The 17700-nt window shown below is 37.8% G+C and overlaps 1 protein-coding gene across 1 annotated transcript in view; it reads right to left on the bottom strand.

Annotated features, from left to right (window-relative positions):
• The window catches only part of PRKX (protein kinase cAMP-dependent X-linked catalytic subunit), a 55493-nt gene extending 47484 nt beyond the window's left edge, over positions 1–8009 (bottom strand). The window contains exon 1 of the mRNA XM_053935793.1: positions 7826–8009. Within this exon, the coding sequence (XP_053791768.1) occupies positions 7826–8009 (184 nt within the window). The remainder of the gene's footprint in view (positions 1–7825) is intronic.
• Positions 8010–17700: the final 9691 nt, after the last annotated feature.

The raw sequence follows: 17700 nt of genomic DNA, 5'->3' as shown, positions 1-17700 counted from the left end.
TAAATATTTCAAATTGCTCTGAGTCACCATATTCCCCTAAACAAACATAACAACACTTTAACAAATACCAAGAATGCTCTGTAAGAAGCTACATTTTGGCAAAGAACAATTTCAAAATTCATAAAAAACACAGCATAATGGACAACTTAAACTGTCATTTTATAGGATTTTGGTAATCAGCCTTTATCTCCTTGGAAAGAAGGAACGAAGAAGTAACGAAGAAACAAACAAACAAGAAACCAACCAAACAGAAAATAAAACAAAAAAATCCCACACCCTGGCACTTTCACCTGATTTCCTCTTGTATTAGACAATGTCAGAGGTTCTATAATCATATTTCCCAGACAAAATAATTTACTGCATTGTTAGCTTTAGTGCTTTTAAAAATATGCCTTAGACAATAGCAAGACTATATACAAAAAACAACACATCTAAGTCACGTGTTAAACTGCTGATAATTGTTTATAATATATAGATCTTCTGCTTTTGAGTTCCCTTTCTCCAGCACTCCAATAAATATAAAATACAAATAATTACACGCGAATATACAAATTGCATATTAGAATCAAATTAACAAATAACAGGTACATGATCTTTCATGTAAAATTAGCTCAGAACCAATCCTTTGAGGAAGTAAAATATATCCCATGTTAAAAATTAAATAAAAAAAAATTCACTCCTGCATACTGTAGGTACTGTATGAATAGTTTCTAAAAACAAAGATCTGGTGTGATAGCCATTAAAAAGTCCAAGTATGCTGACAGAAAATGAGCAGAAGAATTACATATTCTCACTCTTCCTCTACCAAGCTGCAGAACAGTAAAATGTAACATTTTTGACTTTGTGTAAACTTAAATATATATACATATTTACATATATAATGTATAATCCAATAGAAAAAGCTGTAGGTGATATTCAAACCAAATATCCAGGAAAGAAACAAGAGCAAAGATTTCACGTAAAAATTTTTCTTTTGATATACAGACAAGATAGCTGGTTGGCATAAGGGTTATGAAATACTCTCCCTAACAAATAAAAGAGTTACAAGACTAGAAAATCAGATACTTTCGCAATGGTTCCACTGACCAGATCAACCAGCAGACAAGTCTCACATTCCATCACCATCAGTAGCATATAGAAATAGGTTGTACCATACAGTTCAGTGACATGAAAAGGATGCTTCCTTCATTTAATGTGCCTCAGTTATCAATAAATAAATAACACACACACACATATGATTTGTCTGATTTGAAACGTATTGAAGCAGACCAATTGATTCCCTGAAGAAAAAAGACAACACATTTACACAAAAGTTACAGTCCATTAATTAACAGACCAGCTAGCAACTGCTCCAAGCTGGGACGTGAGTGAAGAAACTGGCCAGAAGAAAAAGGGCACCCAAGTGGAAAGTTTTCAAGACCAAATTCTACAGATCGCCATATTTGATCCACTCCAGTATTAAACATAAGGATTAAAAAAATCCGTATTTTATACAAAAAACCGAACTAGTGCTCTAATGTGAAGTGCAAACAGTGCAGTTCACAAACTGAACATTATTAGCAAAAAAAGTTGTATCATATATCTCTCCCTTCTTTATTTTTTAAAAAAAGAAATCAACACTTGTTCAGTCATTTATTTGACAGTCTTTCTATGAGAAAACAGAAATAGTCTAATTTTGAGAATTGTTCTACCCTAAATATCCCAGGTGCACACTAACACACAGTACTCAGCAAAATTTTATGTACCAGTTTGAATCTGCTAAAAAACCCTCTAAAATATTGCAGAGATGAAAGGATGCTTTCCCAAGTAAACAAAACATGTTAAATTACTCCTTAGTAGTACAAGCTAATACTGAAAATGTTTTACACTGGTAAATGTCAACAGTAGGGGAATTACACTGAGCTAAGTAATTTGGTTAAAAACAACTTATGCCCAGACAAGACCTTGGAAAGGAAACACAGGTTCTTATCTTTACTTTACAAAAAAACACTCTTCATTGCTGTATACACCTCTATGTCTCTCATAATAAACAAAATGGTATATAAATTTCACCACACTTGGCTTTTTTTTTTTTTTTCTAGTTACACTGACTATCACCCTTAAAAGTGGACCAAACCATGATTAAACACACTTTTGGAAGGGATTTGTTTCGCTAAGTTTTCATTACATGAAAGCCAAAATATCAAGACAGTCATCTCCAAAAGGCTGCTCTCCCTGTCCTCTAAAAATAGTCCAGACAAGCATGCTCAAGAAGCTAAACATAGAAAAAATTGAGTCAAGCCCTAAGAGCCTACATGCTTTCAACCCCTAGCATTTTAAAGTTCCTGTTTCTTCCCACTGAAAAAGGAAAAAGAAAAAAAAATAGTTAAAATCTCCATTTCTCTGCAGGTTTCTTATCTTCTTCATTTTGGGCTAAGACACAACACTTAACAGAGGAATTTTTCCGAAGTATTTTCACCTGGTACATCAGGATTTTTTTAAGTGTAAAACTTGGCAGGGGAAATGTATGGTGTTAGGTACTTTTGATTTTGTGGGTGAGTTTTGCATGCTTCTTATTTCTGAAATGTTAATACTAGCTGTGTTCCAGGTTATTTGATTATTTGCATTGCAAAAAGCACTTCTGGGCATCTCTGGGCTATTTATAGGACTTTACAAATTACTTATCTTTAAGAAGCATATTTGAGTGTCAAAGCCTATTCTATAACATATTCTATAACTGTCAAATTTACAACATCAGAAAAGAAATACTGAATTTCTTTCTACAATCAATTAAATATCTAAACTAGATTCAGACAAAAGAAACAGGTGACAGGCAAACACTAACAATTTACCTCAAGACTGATTTTAAACACTGAAGATAGAAAAGCAGAAATTTGAACTTTCAATTTTCACATGTTCAGACTTCTTCCATACACTCTCACTTTTCTGACCTCTCTGAAAGATAAGAGAGAATACTTGTTTCAATCCATTTTTTTCCATCCTAAAGAGAACAAGAAACTTATAGGAAAAAACCTGTTGCTGCCTAATCTACAATAAACCTTATGGTATTGAAATTCACCTTAGCAGTGGATAACAGGAAAAGCAAGGGAAGAAAGCTGAGTCACACACCTGATCATTTCTCTCTACAACAGCAGCTATAATAATAATGATTTATTTTGGGACAAGTGTCATTTTGTGGGAGGGAAAAATGAAGTAAGAAATAGAGAGAGTGAAAACAAAATCCAAGTAATTTAGCTTTATGACTAAAGCATCAAAGATGTACAAACGTAATGGTGAATTCAGGTCACCATTACAGTCACAACATTCAGACCATGTTTTCTTTCAAAATGTGTGGTATTCAAGAACATTGCCAAGTAAAATAATGGATTATTATTTATCATTGCAGTATCAAGAAAATGTGACAAAACAGGGAAAAAATGCTCATACATGCCTTAGAAAATTTAAAATAGGTGACAACCTTGGTAGTGAAACAAAAATAACACTTGGTAAGAAAGTGAACTAATTTAAGCTTCTAAGAAAAGGAAAAAAGCCACCAGCATTCTTTTCATGTAAAGAACTTAGCTACTCTGGGGCACAATTTCTTACTCAGACAATTCCCTGGCATTAGACTACAGCTGTGTACCTACTGTCATGTTGATACAATGCCACTTGAAATATATTTGGCTAGCATATTTTGTGTGTGAACATAGAGAAATTAAGTATTTGAAAATATGTAGCAGCTCATTTTTCCCATGAACATTTTTAAATTTTCCCATGTGCATAAAAATGAAAATACTGGTATGCCCAATGTTTTATTCTGCATTTGTTTAGTGTAAAGCAATTCATGGGAACAGTAGTTTAAAAGAATCTTTTTACATAAAAATACCCTAATTAAAATATTTCAATCAATTGAACAGATTCACAACTCCAAATTTACATTTACACAGTCTGCTATGGAATTCACTGCACTTTGAAAAATGGACAAGAAACAGATCTCAAAGGAGAGAGGGCAAGAAAAAATTTCTCACCTTTCTCCTCCTGGTGTTTTCTTCCTTCTCCCTTTCCCATCACCATGATTTTCAACTGGGAATGTAACACTTTTCCCACCTTTATGTACCCAGAAGTGAAGAAGTACCTTCTGGTTTTCCTTATTACTTATTGTAGTTTACCTGAATTACTTTTTCATTATGGCATTATTAAAAATTTAGCATCTCTATTTCAAGATAAGTGTCAGGTGTCCAATGGCTGGCACTGTGGCTTCTGGAACAAGAAGTTTGCCCATATTAAATGCTCATCACAACGAAGGATGATTCAGAAACTATGCCATTAGTGTTCAGTCTCCCTCTTTCATTGACCGGTTTGAAATAGGTTCACAAGAAGTTTGAAATAGGTTCAGATAAGCACAGGCCATGAACTTTGAATGAACATGGTGGTCATAGCATATAATTTTTTTGTTTCTGTACAACACAAAACTAACTCAATCTTGGCACAGTTGAGTACATAAATTCACTGAGATTCAGAGTATTTCAGCCTGGCCTGAACAGCAGTTTCTGAATGTGCTGAGCAAACATTTGTATTTCACCCTCCTTTGAAAGGAAAATTAATTCAAAACAAGATGAGGACAACCAGGCAACTTCAAGGGCTCCAGAGCAAGAGTGTTCAACTTTCATACAAGGAGACTAGTTAAAAAACCCATACACTTCAAAGGTTCAAAGCCACATGTTCAACCCCTCAGGAAGTACCTTCAAAGAAATATTTTTCCTGTTTAACTTCTCTTAGTGCCGAAACCAGTACGTGCCCCAATCCTGTCCCCTCCCCAAAGCCGTAACTTCACTTTATCAACTAAATATTAAAGCACTTCCCTTCAAAGCAAACCTGCACTCCAGACTCTGCTCCAATTGCCTTTTAACAAAGGGTCCACAAACACTCAAACAAAGGTTGAATCCTGGGATGTTTGGGGGAGATAAATGTCCTCTGAATCATTACACTAAACCGTACTTCCCTTTTGCTCTTCCCACCTTTACACCTTTGCTAAACCAGGCACAGCATCCCAACAGAAATCACAGAAAACACTTGTCACAGAAAATCCAGCCTGCATTATGGTGGTCAGGTTAACAGAGAAATTTCAATCCTCTCAGACTATGAAGGATACTTAAAACAGTAGTTGCTGTATTCAAAGCAGGTATTGCATTCAACATTTTTTTTTACATGGATTTTATTCCATCCTCAGAGAGAAGCTGCATCAAGTCATGGATGACTACAATCTCACAGACAGCAACACAATTCTGTTACCTTAAATATTAAACAGCTGCAACAACATGGAACTCATCTCCCTATTTTGACTTTCAACTTTCTCAAGTTGATAGTTTCCAAAACCAAAACTATTTCTAAGCCTGGGTATATCTATAAGCAATGATTCTACTAAAGGAGATACCCAAAAATTACATAACAGGAAGTTTTGGTATTTCCCCTCCCATCCCCAATTATCTCAGACAAAGTATACAGCTTTCAAGAACATCAGCAGAAGAAAATGGTTATCCTTATCAGAGCAGTCAAACTGCAGTCTACTCTAAATTGCTGTAACTGATGACATTAATGCCATCTGTTTGAGCAGGGAGATCAAAATGGAGGATAAGGTAATACTGACTTACTGACTTAAACCACTGCTAAAAAGAACTGTAGATATACTCTTTCAGTACATGTGATATAAACCTACAGTGTACTAAACTAACTGAATTTAAAAAGGTCTATGCCAAGCAAAAAAGTTTCTCAATATTTTGCACTGATTTAACTTGCAGCCCATTTAAATCAGGTGTCCAATGCTTCATGTTAGCAGGTGCACACAGAGCTGCCCAACCTCACGCAGACTCAGATCCCTGACTAATGCAATACAGAAGCATTAGTGGGGCACTACGTCTTTTATAAACTTGGCCACTCAGAGCAGGTATTCACGTGTTCAGTTTCAGTATCACCTTGAGGCTGCAATATTGCTTCCTAGTCAGGAGCAAGACACACAGGCACGTCATAAATTCATTTTTCAACCAACTTAAAATAAGCCAGCTCAGCTTACCTTTGACAAGGTAAGGCTTTATGTATTTATCTCAGCACAGTTTTATGCCTTTCCAGTTTTGTTTTTTTAGCTTTATTTTCCCTATAAAATGACAATGATACAGTTCAAAACAGATGCATAGAATGGTCATCTTTTGAGACAGAGCTATTTGAGGAAAAAAAGAGAAAAAAAAATCAAGTTGGAGAAGACAGAGAATGAAGGGAGACTATATATACGTATATAGTATACTATATATACTATATATGCCAGTGCGTATATAGCTGCCAGACTGGCAGCTATCTGCTCCTTTTACCTTTTATTTCTTTTCTCTGTTTCTTTGTAACAGGTAGTGTCTCACTTTTTTTAAGTCTCTCTTTAAATTCTGTGGAATCACAATCTTCCCTTTCCTTAGTCTCTACAGAGCATCTTAAACACTCTAATAAAGGTATACTGTTTAAAGTTGACACCAGGATTATTTCCGCATTTCTTCATTGGCCGCAGGAATATTTCCATGACTACGCTGCCTTCCTTAAAAATTACTGTTTTTCAGCAATCTGTGTTTCACCCAAAGTCTTAATCCTCAGTGACGACTAAACAGTCATGATGTAATGAAGAAAAGCAACCACTTCTGGAGGGGGAAAAAAAAATTACAAACCTTTCAAGAAGTCTCTTAATAATCTCAAATAATTTATCAGTAAAATGTCTGCCCACATTTCAAATTGGAATACTATCTCAAAACACAACGCACTTCTGGAGAAGATAATGTGTTCTTCACTGACAACAACACTCTTGGGTCTTTCCAATTCCATGTTTAAAGCCATCAAAACTTCACTAAGAAAGGGTTTATACCTTTTGGCTGAAGAGAGATTACAGGAAATTAAGATTTACATCACATTATTTACTGGAATAAATCTATCCAAGATAATTTCACAGTCCTATAATGAAAAATTGAATGAAACTTCCATGTAGTTGAACATACAAGCCTTCAAACCAAGTGCAAAAACATATACAACTGTCAGTATGTATGTTCAAATACAATGCACAGATACAACACACATGAACACCATGAACATCACGGATGTCTGAAAAGCCTATTTATTAGGCACATGCTTTTACCCTGCAGTGCCACCGATTACAGGCAGTTTTACTAAGCGTGTTACTTGTGAGATGAGACCTTACCTTCTACCAAAATTCTACACACGCAAAGCATCTTTGCATCAATATTCAGGGCAACAGCGTGTAGGGGGGTTGACATACACTCAGGTGCATTCGGTTAACCTGTTTGATCTCTTCCCTGGCCCGACAGCTAATTTAAATGATGAATTTTTTATCATGATGCAGGTAGATGAAGTTAAACCAGATAAACCAGGTTTTATACCAAAAGGTCTTTCAGCGTCAGCAGCGTCAGCATTCAACCCAGAGACAAGCCAAACCCAGGTCTGGGTGCAGGCTCGCTCTGCTGCAGATCCCGCAGCCGGAGCCGGTGAACACGGCAGCACTGGGCCGTACAATACCCGCAACCCCGCAGCGCGGCTCCCGAACTGCGCGGAGCCTGCGGCGCGTCCTCGTCAGCCGCCCACAGGCACCTACAGCCACCCCAGCTGCCCTCACACCGGCCAGCGATGGCGCGGCGGGAGAAAAGGGAGCGGAGCGGGGAGGAGGAGGCGGAGAGAAAAGAACACAAAAAAGAGGGCGCTGGGAAGGGGGCAGCCAGCTGTTCGGGCACCACCTCTCTCCGGGCACGGTCGCAGACAGGCACCTCGGCAGCTCCTTTGTTCCCCTCCTTCCCGCACTCACCCACGGTGGCCAGGGTCTCCAGGTCCTCCAGCTTGTAGGCAGCGGGTTCGAGCGCGGCGGGCGAGCCGGGACCGGCGGGGCTGGGGGCCGGCACGGCGGGCTGAGGCGCGGCCACTCCCGCCGCCGCCGCCTCGCCGCCACTCTTCGCCCCCATCTTGGCCTTGGCAGCACTGAAGGCGTCCATGGGGCCGAGCGGGCGCCCCGCGGCCGCTCAGCGCATGGAGGAAGGCGAGAGGAAGAGGGAGGAGAGAAAGCGGCGGGGACGCAAAGTTTCAGTCTTCAGCAGGCGGGGTGGCTGCTCCCCAGGGCTGGAGCCCGCTGCCGCGTCTGAGGGGGCGCGCAGCCCTTCAGCATCGCGGCCACAAGCGCCGCGCCTCCCGCCGGTGCCCGCAGCAGGCAAGGACCGCCGCGCAGACAATGGCGAGGGTGCGCCCAGCCGCGCCACACGCGGGGCGGAGGGCGGGGTTTGCCGCTGCCGCTGCGGCACCGTCCCGCTGAGGGCTGGCGGGGCGGGGAGGGGCCGGGGGAAGCGCGGTCCCGCCGCACAGCGGGAGCGCGGCCCTCGCCCCTCGCCGCAGGCACGGCCTGGAACCTTGTGCCAGCCCCAATTCCTCTGTACTCGTCCTTCCCCACCCTGCGTCCCGCCCGAGGGGCAGCGCTGCGGGGGGAACGGCGTGGAGGGAAGTGCCGGCGGCTGCCGTGCCTGCCCCGCGCTCCTTCAGTGTTGCAGGGATACCTGGGACGGTCCCGTCCGCTCCCCGCAGAAAGTTAAAAATGAGCAGTGGGGCTCTTGCGAAGCGGCAGCCGCCCCCGCCTCGGCTGTACAGTAACAGCCCTGGGAGGATCTGGTCTTTCCCCACGCGTGGGAGCGCGTTCGAGTAACTCCCCCCGCACGCCTTATTTTACTCCCCGTTTCCAAGCAGGTGTGAATTCCGCACCGGTCACAGCCCGTCCGCGTCCCCTGCTCCAGCCTGCAGGGTGTTTGTGTGCCTGGGCATAGCTGGGGATACTGCTGGGCTGCGCGCGGCCGAGGCGACAAGACACCCGCCTCATGCAGCAGCAGCAACAGTGGAGTGCCGAATATAGCTCCTTCCAGAGCAGCCAAGAAGCTGTTGACGATAATGCTGGAAGACAAGGCAAATTGGTGTGTGAACCAAGTCACTGTAAAGCGTACACATTAAAATTGGGAAGGAAATCCTAATTTTTTCCATGCTTTGTTCTGGCCCAGTTTTACCCTATTTACAGCTACTACCCTATGCTCCCATGAGCAGGACATCTGCGAAGCTGATGTGTAAATCAAGTCACACGGGTAGCATTTGGCATCTCCTTTTCATTAAATGTGACATCACGAGAATGTAAGGCTTATTAGTTTCTACGTGGTGTAGGTTCAATAATAATGAGAAATAATTGTGTGTATACAAAAGAAGTTAGTACAAATATATAAATTATTTATAAGAATTACAAATATATGTACATTTATCCTGAATTTTAAGGTATCCTTAGAGTCCAATTTATAGTCGTAATATCAGAGGACACAAAATGCATTTTTATCTTTTAGCTTGTTGACATGAAGGGTTATGACTAATTCAGAAAATCATTAGGTCATCTCTGCTTCCTGTCAGCCTTTGAAAAGTCACCAGTCAAGGAGGATGACATCACTTTTGCTCCAAAATTTCAGATTTCATCTGTTAACTCTTTGGAATGCAAGTTTTGTCCTTCTATTTTGCTTTATTACTTTACTGCTTTACTTCCCTTTCTGCTTCTTTACTGCAAGGTTGACTGAGCACTAGAACAGGAACAGGTCACCCAGAGAGGTTGTGGAATCTCTCTCACTGGAGATATTCGGAAAACATCTGGATGCAATGCTGTGCCATGTGCTCTGGGATGACCCTACTTGAGCAGGGAGGTTAAACCAGGTGGCCCACTGTGGTCCTTTCCCACCTTACCCATTCTGTGACTATGTTCTGTACATTCTATACAGAACACCATAGATTTATGATGGTTTAGGCCTTGAATGATATATTTTGAAGATTCCTTAAACTGCAAATTATAAATATTCTGGCAAGCTGTAAATTTAATTTCTGTTTGGTCAAAAGGTAAGCAAGCCAACAAAGCTCTTTTAACAATAACTGAAAATTTTGTTTAAGATAGCAATTTGAAAAATATACATCAAAACATTTAAAAAATCTTAGTGTGTCTAAAAATCTAACTTTGTTTTTCTAGCCAAATAATTGCAAATTGAGAAAAAAAGTATAAGCCGATTGTGCTAATTATTTTCAAGAGAGTACATTAACTTTGGTCTAGCCAAGAAAATTGGTATTTGACCTTCCTGAAACCTTTCCTTTTTGATAAAAACTAAGAAAATATTCACTTCTTAGATGTTAAAAACAGCATAAAGTATTTTACTTAAGGTGTTGATTATCTTCAACTGATATTTCCATTTATGCTACGAATTTTACCTAATGTTTAAATTACTTGCATTCAGGATTACAAAACTTTCTTTTAAAGAGTCTCTCACTGCCATGCTTCAACAGTTGGTCCCATTCAAAAGAGCTGTGATTCAGCAAGGCTCCCAAGCACAGCATTAGTTCCGTTCAGTGCAGTGTCTGTTCTTAAGTTTGCTTCCTTCCTTTGTGTGCAAGGCATTTCCTAGTTGTAGTTGTAGTAACATAATTGCAATGTTTATATTTAGAATGTCAACATATTATTAGGGTGCTTTGCCACCTCTCTATAACCGTCTCAAAATTTATCTTGCAGATACTGGTTATTATCCACAATACTTCAGGGAAAGAAAATGTCGTTCTTTCTACATACAATGAGGTTGAGAATCAAAGCTCCTAACTTCATAAATTGCAAGTGGAAGTAGAGCTGGCCACTAGATTGCAATAATGGATATGAAACATAGTTTCTTGCCCAATTTGGGCACAATTCATAGGCAAGCCTGCAGCCCTATATTCCTCTTTTCTTTCTTCTTTGCCTTTATTTTAACTTAAAATGTCACCTTTTGGTCACAGGTACTTTTTGAATAATATTGGCTTTTCCCTTGCTCTCGATAATTCATAGTTCTCAGTTTTTCACTTTCCCCACACATGCATTAGGTGCCTACAGCCAGGTTCCTTTATCTTAAAACAATTTACCTCCTTTATGTTTCTAATCCTTTACCCTATAGTGCTTACACTGAGGGTTAGTTCTATTTTCATTTTCTCTTAAAAGTACCAGATGTTAGAAATGAATCTTTCCAAAGACAGTGAAGATCTTTTTATAAAAAAAAAAAAAAAAAAAAAAAAAAAGAGAACAGTAGTTTAAATGGTTTTCTCAATTCATTATTTTAGTGAGGGCTTATTCTTCTATTTCAGTTGCAAAAAATGTTTTGTGTACTTATTCCTTTATAAACTCAGAATTTTCAGGGACCAGAAGGGTTCCAGGTGTCAATTTGGTTGTTCCCTGTGGCCTTTCATATATGTGCATTTGTCAAACTTCAGCACATAAAACCATACTGGTAGTTAAATGTTTATTTGGATCCTAAATTACTGACTTTCTTCCCATTCCTTCCTTTTGGTTTGTAGTTCTTTTTATTTTCCCTCAGGAAACCTTTAGTTAACAATATTAAACCAATGGAAAGGATAACAAAACTTTCTACCTATCAATGAGTTGATATAACAGATCATTTTTCTGTCATTTTGGGGGAACATGGTGGTACACATTCCGTACAAATGGAATATGATTTAAACACCTAACTCTCTGGGAAAGGAATCAGTCATTTAAATGTCTCCATGGGTGCAGACAAAAGTGTCTTTCCTGTAGTCTGAGGAGGTTTGTGTTTGTCTTCCTGAAAGCCTGCTTCTTTCTTCCCTGCAAATATATAATTTTCCTTACAAATCTTGTTAAAGCATATATTTACCATCGCCATCACAGTAAAACTACTACAACAAGTTTGCTGTAGAACCTGTTCAAACCCGTAGGGAGGAAATGGAAAAGTCCTTCAGTGGTGGCTATTACTAATAAATGGCTCCATATCATCTCCTTTAGTCACATTACATACGGTGCTTAAAAACGTGGGACTGCTCTGAGGAGGAAGAATAACTAGTAAAGATAATTAGTACTGGTATGTGTTTTTCATTTGTTTTGTTTTGCTAAAGAAGCTCATGATCAGGCAAGTCCTATGATGTAAACCAGCACCCTTTCGTGCAAAAAATCCCGGCCCGTGACAAAGGAAGGGGGAAATTATTCCACCCATCTGAAGCAGTTCCTTCATAGTATGGAAATAAGCCTATCTGTATAATGAACAATCACACAGCATGCCAATGTATCTAAACCTTCATAAAGCAACTGTCACACTTTTATTTGAATATGATTATGTTTAACATTTTTTAAAAGCATTTAAATTATGATGAGTATAGTGGCTGTATCCAAATGAGAATTTAAACACAAAGAATATAACATCGTTGCCTACATCCAAAACCGTGTTTCTGATGAATCTTGCTGAGTTGGTTCCTTGCTTCGGAAATGCATTGATGTAGCCAGTTCAAACATGGAAATGCTGTTACTAGGGTGTCTAGACTTTCTGCCCAGTCTGAGCAAGTTTGTGTCTAGCTTCTGCCAAAACTAGATTGAGATCTGGAAACAAGATGTTGCTTTGCCTACATTTGCTGAGGAACTTGTTCTGTTAAACATTCTGGAGGTATATCTCACATACATGCAAAACTGCTACCCTCACAAAAGTAAGTTTGGCCAATTTTATAGTAAAGTATAGTAAGTATATACTTACTATACTTATTTTACTTTTATAGTAAAGTAAGTGGCCAATTTTTATATTAAAAAAAAAGTTATAAAAACACTGTGTTAGCTGATAGAAGACCCTGAAGCACCAGCATGCTGGACAAGCTCTTTGAAGTCAGGTGGTGATATTTGCTTCAGTTCAAAGATAGAATAAAGTAGCAATGCATTAGGACATCATTTTGTTCATTCTTTTCCCCAGTCAGCCATTTATGTTCATTGACACTGGCATATCTCATTTTGAATATTCAGGATAGTATGCTTATTATAGCAGTCACCCAGCAAATGGGATATCCAGAATTTTTGATCTTAATTGTATGAGAAGAGCTTTCATTCTAGCCTCAAGTCTTTAAGATACTGAATGCAATTAATTGTAGGACCTATTCTTCCATACTGTGCATTCCTACTTCACAAATACTCCATACTTATTGTGTCAATAAAAGGATGTGTTTGCTACATTGCTATGTGGAATTCTGCAAAAGTTGTATAAATCAAATATAATTCTATTCACATTTATTTATACAATTTATGGTATGTAGCTGCAGTGTATTTTTACAAATTTTACCACATTTCTGCAAAAATTAGTATAAAATAATAAATCGCACAAACAAGTAAATTGGTTTGAGGTGGGGTTTTTTTGGTTTTTTTTTGGTTTTTTTTTTTTGTTTTTTTTTGTTTTTTTGTTTTTTGTTTTTTTTTTTGTTTTGTAGCAAGACATGTAATATGAACTTTATAGCCTTCAGGGTAGTCAGACAGAATAATAAACTCTATCTGTTGCTACCAGCTTCAGGGAATTAAGCTATCTCAACAAGGAGTTCTCATTTAGATAAACATAAAATTGCTGTGACAAAACATTTTTCCCCTGTATTTAGAATAATTAAAAGCCTTTTAAAGAGAAATTACCTATGTCTTTTTTAATACATGCACATCTAATGCATGAAGAGAATAAATCTTTTAATTCAACCTTTTTAAAAATTTTATTTGGTTTCATATTGGTGTCTTCATGTACAAGACTGGTGAGATTTGGTGAGAAAAAAGAAACAACTAAAATCTTCCTCTAGTCCTGGGCATCAAGGTGAGAATGTTGTCAGGCCTCAGTCCATTATATCTGCATTGATTTAGCATCAAATTTTCCCCATGTCACAGTTTATGTGGGCTTCAGGTGTGGTTCATTTTATCCTGATCCAAATCCAGGCTGCCACAACTCTGTTGTTCTCCATCCTCTCTCACATCAGCACCCACGCCCTTGCTTTTGTTTTTGACACTCAGGTAGCTTCCTGGTGAGCCAGTTCAGGAATTAGTTCAGGGAATCATTTATTAAATAAAGTTATTGGGGTTTCTATCCAAATCACTTCCCCAAACCCTTACCATGCACAAGGTTTTAGGGCATTTACAGCTGTGGGGAATTCTGAGCCAGACTGCATTTCTATCAAGTTGGTTCAGCTTTATACAACACTTTCTTTTAATTATGCCTTTACTGTTTTGCACACTGACCCTTGAAAATAAAATCAGCACTTTGAACACTTCATGGATATACATGGCTGCAACTGAGGTTCCCATTAATAGTTTTTAAAGATACCTTCATTCATAAATCTTTTGCAAACGAAACGATTTTATGCTCTGCATGACTAAATCACTTCACAGTGGTGTTGAAGCTGGCCATAAAATCAGAGGAGAGATGGGCACCTCGTTTAGATTGTCAGATGGTAGGTGGTATTTTGGATTCCTTTCTTTGACTAACTCTATCAGAAAAAAAGCAGTTAGATTTAACTCACATGGTTTCCAGATAAGACTGTCATTCTCTCTTACCTCTGTAGCACTTAAAATCAGCTAAGCAAAATCTGACCCTTATTTATTCCAGCTTAGACAAATATTTTCAAATCTTTGCAGTTTATCTCTAAAAAAGAGATGAAATCAGAGCCCCCAAACTTTTACAAATAGTATGCAAAGATGTTCTATAAATATTTATATTAGTGGGTAAATGTAAGCAATTCTTTTTTTTTTTTTTTCCTTGAAGGAAAAATGCTTGAATGCATGATAGCAACATCTTTAAAATTGGAATTGAATTGCAGAAAGGAAGAACATTATCTGTTAAGTGCAACAATATGAATTATGCACTTATTATTTGTAACTGGTATCTTCTGCTGTGAAGTAACATGTTCTTAATCTGCTCTTAATGTAAGTAAAATACTATAAAGATTAAATTCATTCTGTAATGTCATGCTTACCACTTTAACAGCTCAAGCTGGCCTAATTTATACTTTTATTGTCAATTAATATCCTCACAGAAACATGGGCTCAAGCAGATAGAAAGCCTTCAAAGTGTTTCTACTGATACTCTTACAATCTGATTACTACCAAAGCTGAAGAAAAAGATTTTTAGATTTTTTAGAATGTATTTTTGTACACTTACATATGAAATAAAATTTATGTATGATATTCAAACTCTTTTTCTGCTAAACAAATATGTTTTACTGAGCAATTACAAAGTGATATTAACTGTGATTCATTCATCTGTTTTCAGTTCAGTTCATGAACTGTTCAGTACATGAGAGTCATTGCAGACTCATTAAGCAAAGTATTTAAGCACCTACTTAATTTCTGTTAGTTTTGAGCAAGTGCCTAGATTCTGTTAAAGCCAATGGAATTAGTCATAAGGTGCAGTGATTCAATAACTGCTGTTGAGTTTACATGCATGGTTAAAGTCATGCGTACACTTACGTGCTCTATGTACGGGAGCATAAACCAAGAGCATGAAACCGCTCAAGCAATCAAGCTGAGAAGGAATCAAGTTTCAAATATAAAATAAAAATAGAATAAAATGAAATTTCTTAGGCATCATGTTCATTTAAGTATGAACTTCTGCCAAAAAAAAAAAAAACACAACAAAACATTGTGGCATTTAGGAAGAGTCAAGGGTCAATTTAATATAGGATCATTATAGATCTGTGCAAACTCTAGGTTATGCTCAGGCATATATACTACACAGCTGGTCACAATAACTCCTGAAGAAGGGCAATTTATAACCAATTTACATGTGAATTCATTTATGATCTCACATTTTTTTCTCCTCTATAGTATATTTTTTTTCCATTGTGTATTACTTTGATGTAGTATAAAATCTGCAAACATTATGTCAACATAAATGTTAAATATTATTGATGTTGGGCAATACAGACTATGAATGTAGCTGAGTTCAGCAGCATATGAGCAATCCAATTGTTCATTGATCTTGCAAAACAACTAATTACATAACTTTCCTACTATACTTAGCAGCTGATCTCTGGCCTTTGAGTCAACTTTGTGGGTGTTGGAAAGAAATTGATTGTTTCTTTAGATAGCTGGAATAGATCATTCATTCATAGTTTTATTAAGGGTGAAAAATTTATAAAGTCACGATTTGGCACACGGTTATTCTTCTCTTCAGGTTTCAGACTTAAACAACTTTACAAATTTTATACAAATGAAGTTATTATTTAATTACATGTAAGATCCAAGGATTCAAATTCAAGCTAACAGCATTTCAGGGGATAGGTTACTGCATCAATTGATACAGTGCAGTTCCCTGCAAGTCTGAGGGGAATGAGGAAGACAGTGTCTTGAATCAGAGGAAATATTGATTTAGGAAGAAAAGGTGCTTGCTTTAAGTAATCTAAAATAATTGCAAGCATTCTTTTCCAGCTTTGATTATAGTATATCTAGAAATCATGTCTCATTATTCACTTTATTGAAGTTTATACCCAGTGTTTTGCAAAATTTCTCAATGTGTTTATCTGTTTTTGCAATGATATTTTTCATCATCCATTCATCTACTCATAGTCACAGGAATGTTTCTGTGATGACAAAGGCTTTGCATCAGGTATAATCTACATACACTTGGAATTGGTTTGTTTGTTTGTTTGTTTACTGTAATCAGTTAACAGTGACATACTTGAAGTATTAGGAAAATGGATGCTTAGATACTGATTCCAACCTAGAGGAATTAACAGGAATCATGCACTTACTGATGTCTGAGATTAGTGGAAGATATATAATTTTGAGGAGTCTCAGATTACAGGAAAAGGAATTTTCTAGTTTTTCTTTCTCTGTATATGAAAGAGAATCGTATATATATAATTTATTTTATTAAAATAACTCTGACTATATATATTATTAAAAATAAAAATAACTCATGGGCTGCATTTAACTACTTCATGGGCCCTGTAATAGGGGGAAAGGGTTTTGTTCTTTATTTTGTTACTTCTTTTTTGTGACTGTTATTATTCAGATACTTGACTTCCTTAACTATTTCATCAGTGGTGCTGCTTTCATGAGTATAAGAATCATGTTTGTATATTGCAGGTTTCTTGTCTGTTTCTGTTTTCAGAATTTTTTTCATCAGGCAGCCGAGCAGTCTCATTGCTTTCAACAAGGTTCATATCTCTCAATGACACCTGTACAGTGCCATGTGGGGTAGGCAGGAAGTGGGGATCAGAGCAGCTCTTCCAGGTGTCATGGCTAAGGAGTAAGTCTGCTGAGGGTTTCTGAGCCTTGGGGAAAGCCTTTTGAAGGAGAATCTTTGTAGAGTTTCCTTTTTCAGCTTCCTTTTGTACTTCTAGTGGGGGGAACAGCAGATTTACGTTTCACTGGGGACTGAGAAACCCAGTCTATAGAAACAGAAATTGGATTTGATCATACCATGGCTCATGCCATGACTTTCCTGGACAGCTCTGTCCTTTTCCAATCCCTTAGGAGAAATGGGTAATAATATGGTAGTGCATGACTATACAAATCTGTTTTTAAATCTAATGGGGAAAATGTGAAGTTCTTTAGCAATGACTTAGCTAGCTTCATCAGTTGTTTTTAGTATTTGCATTTGAACATCTGGAACTTGGGGAATATTGAAAGGAAGAAAATTACTGTAATTCAGAAAGAAATGTCAGTAAGGCGATATAGGGATTTCACAAAGAAATAGTGAAGACATAAAAGTGCTTCCCTAAAAATGCCAAGGTACAAATTTTAGGGTACAGGTGACTGTAACAGTGGTGAGGTGTTTCTGAATGAGCATATGCTCTTTAGTTTGGACAGCTGATCACCTCATTTTTCTATCACTGGTAATA

Source organism: Vidua chalybeata, chromosome 2 (assembly GCF_026979565.1).
Source record: "Vidua chalybeata isolate OUT-0048 chromosome 2, bVidCha1 merged haplotype, whole genome shotgun sequence".
Taxonomy (NCBI): Eukaryota; Metazoa; Chordata; class Aves; order Passeriformes; family Viduidae; genus Vidua; species Vidua chalybeata.
Note: the sequence above shows the minus strand (reverse complement) of the source record. Positions and strands in the feature narration are given on the sequence as shown.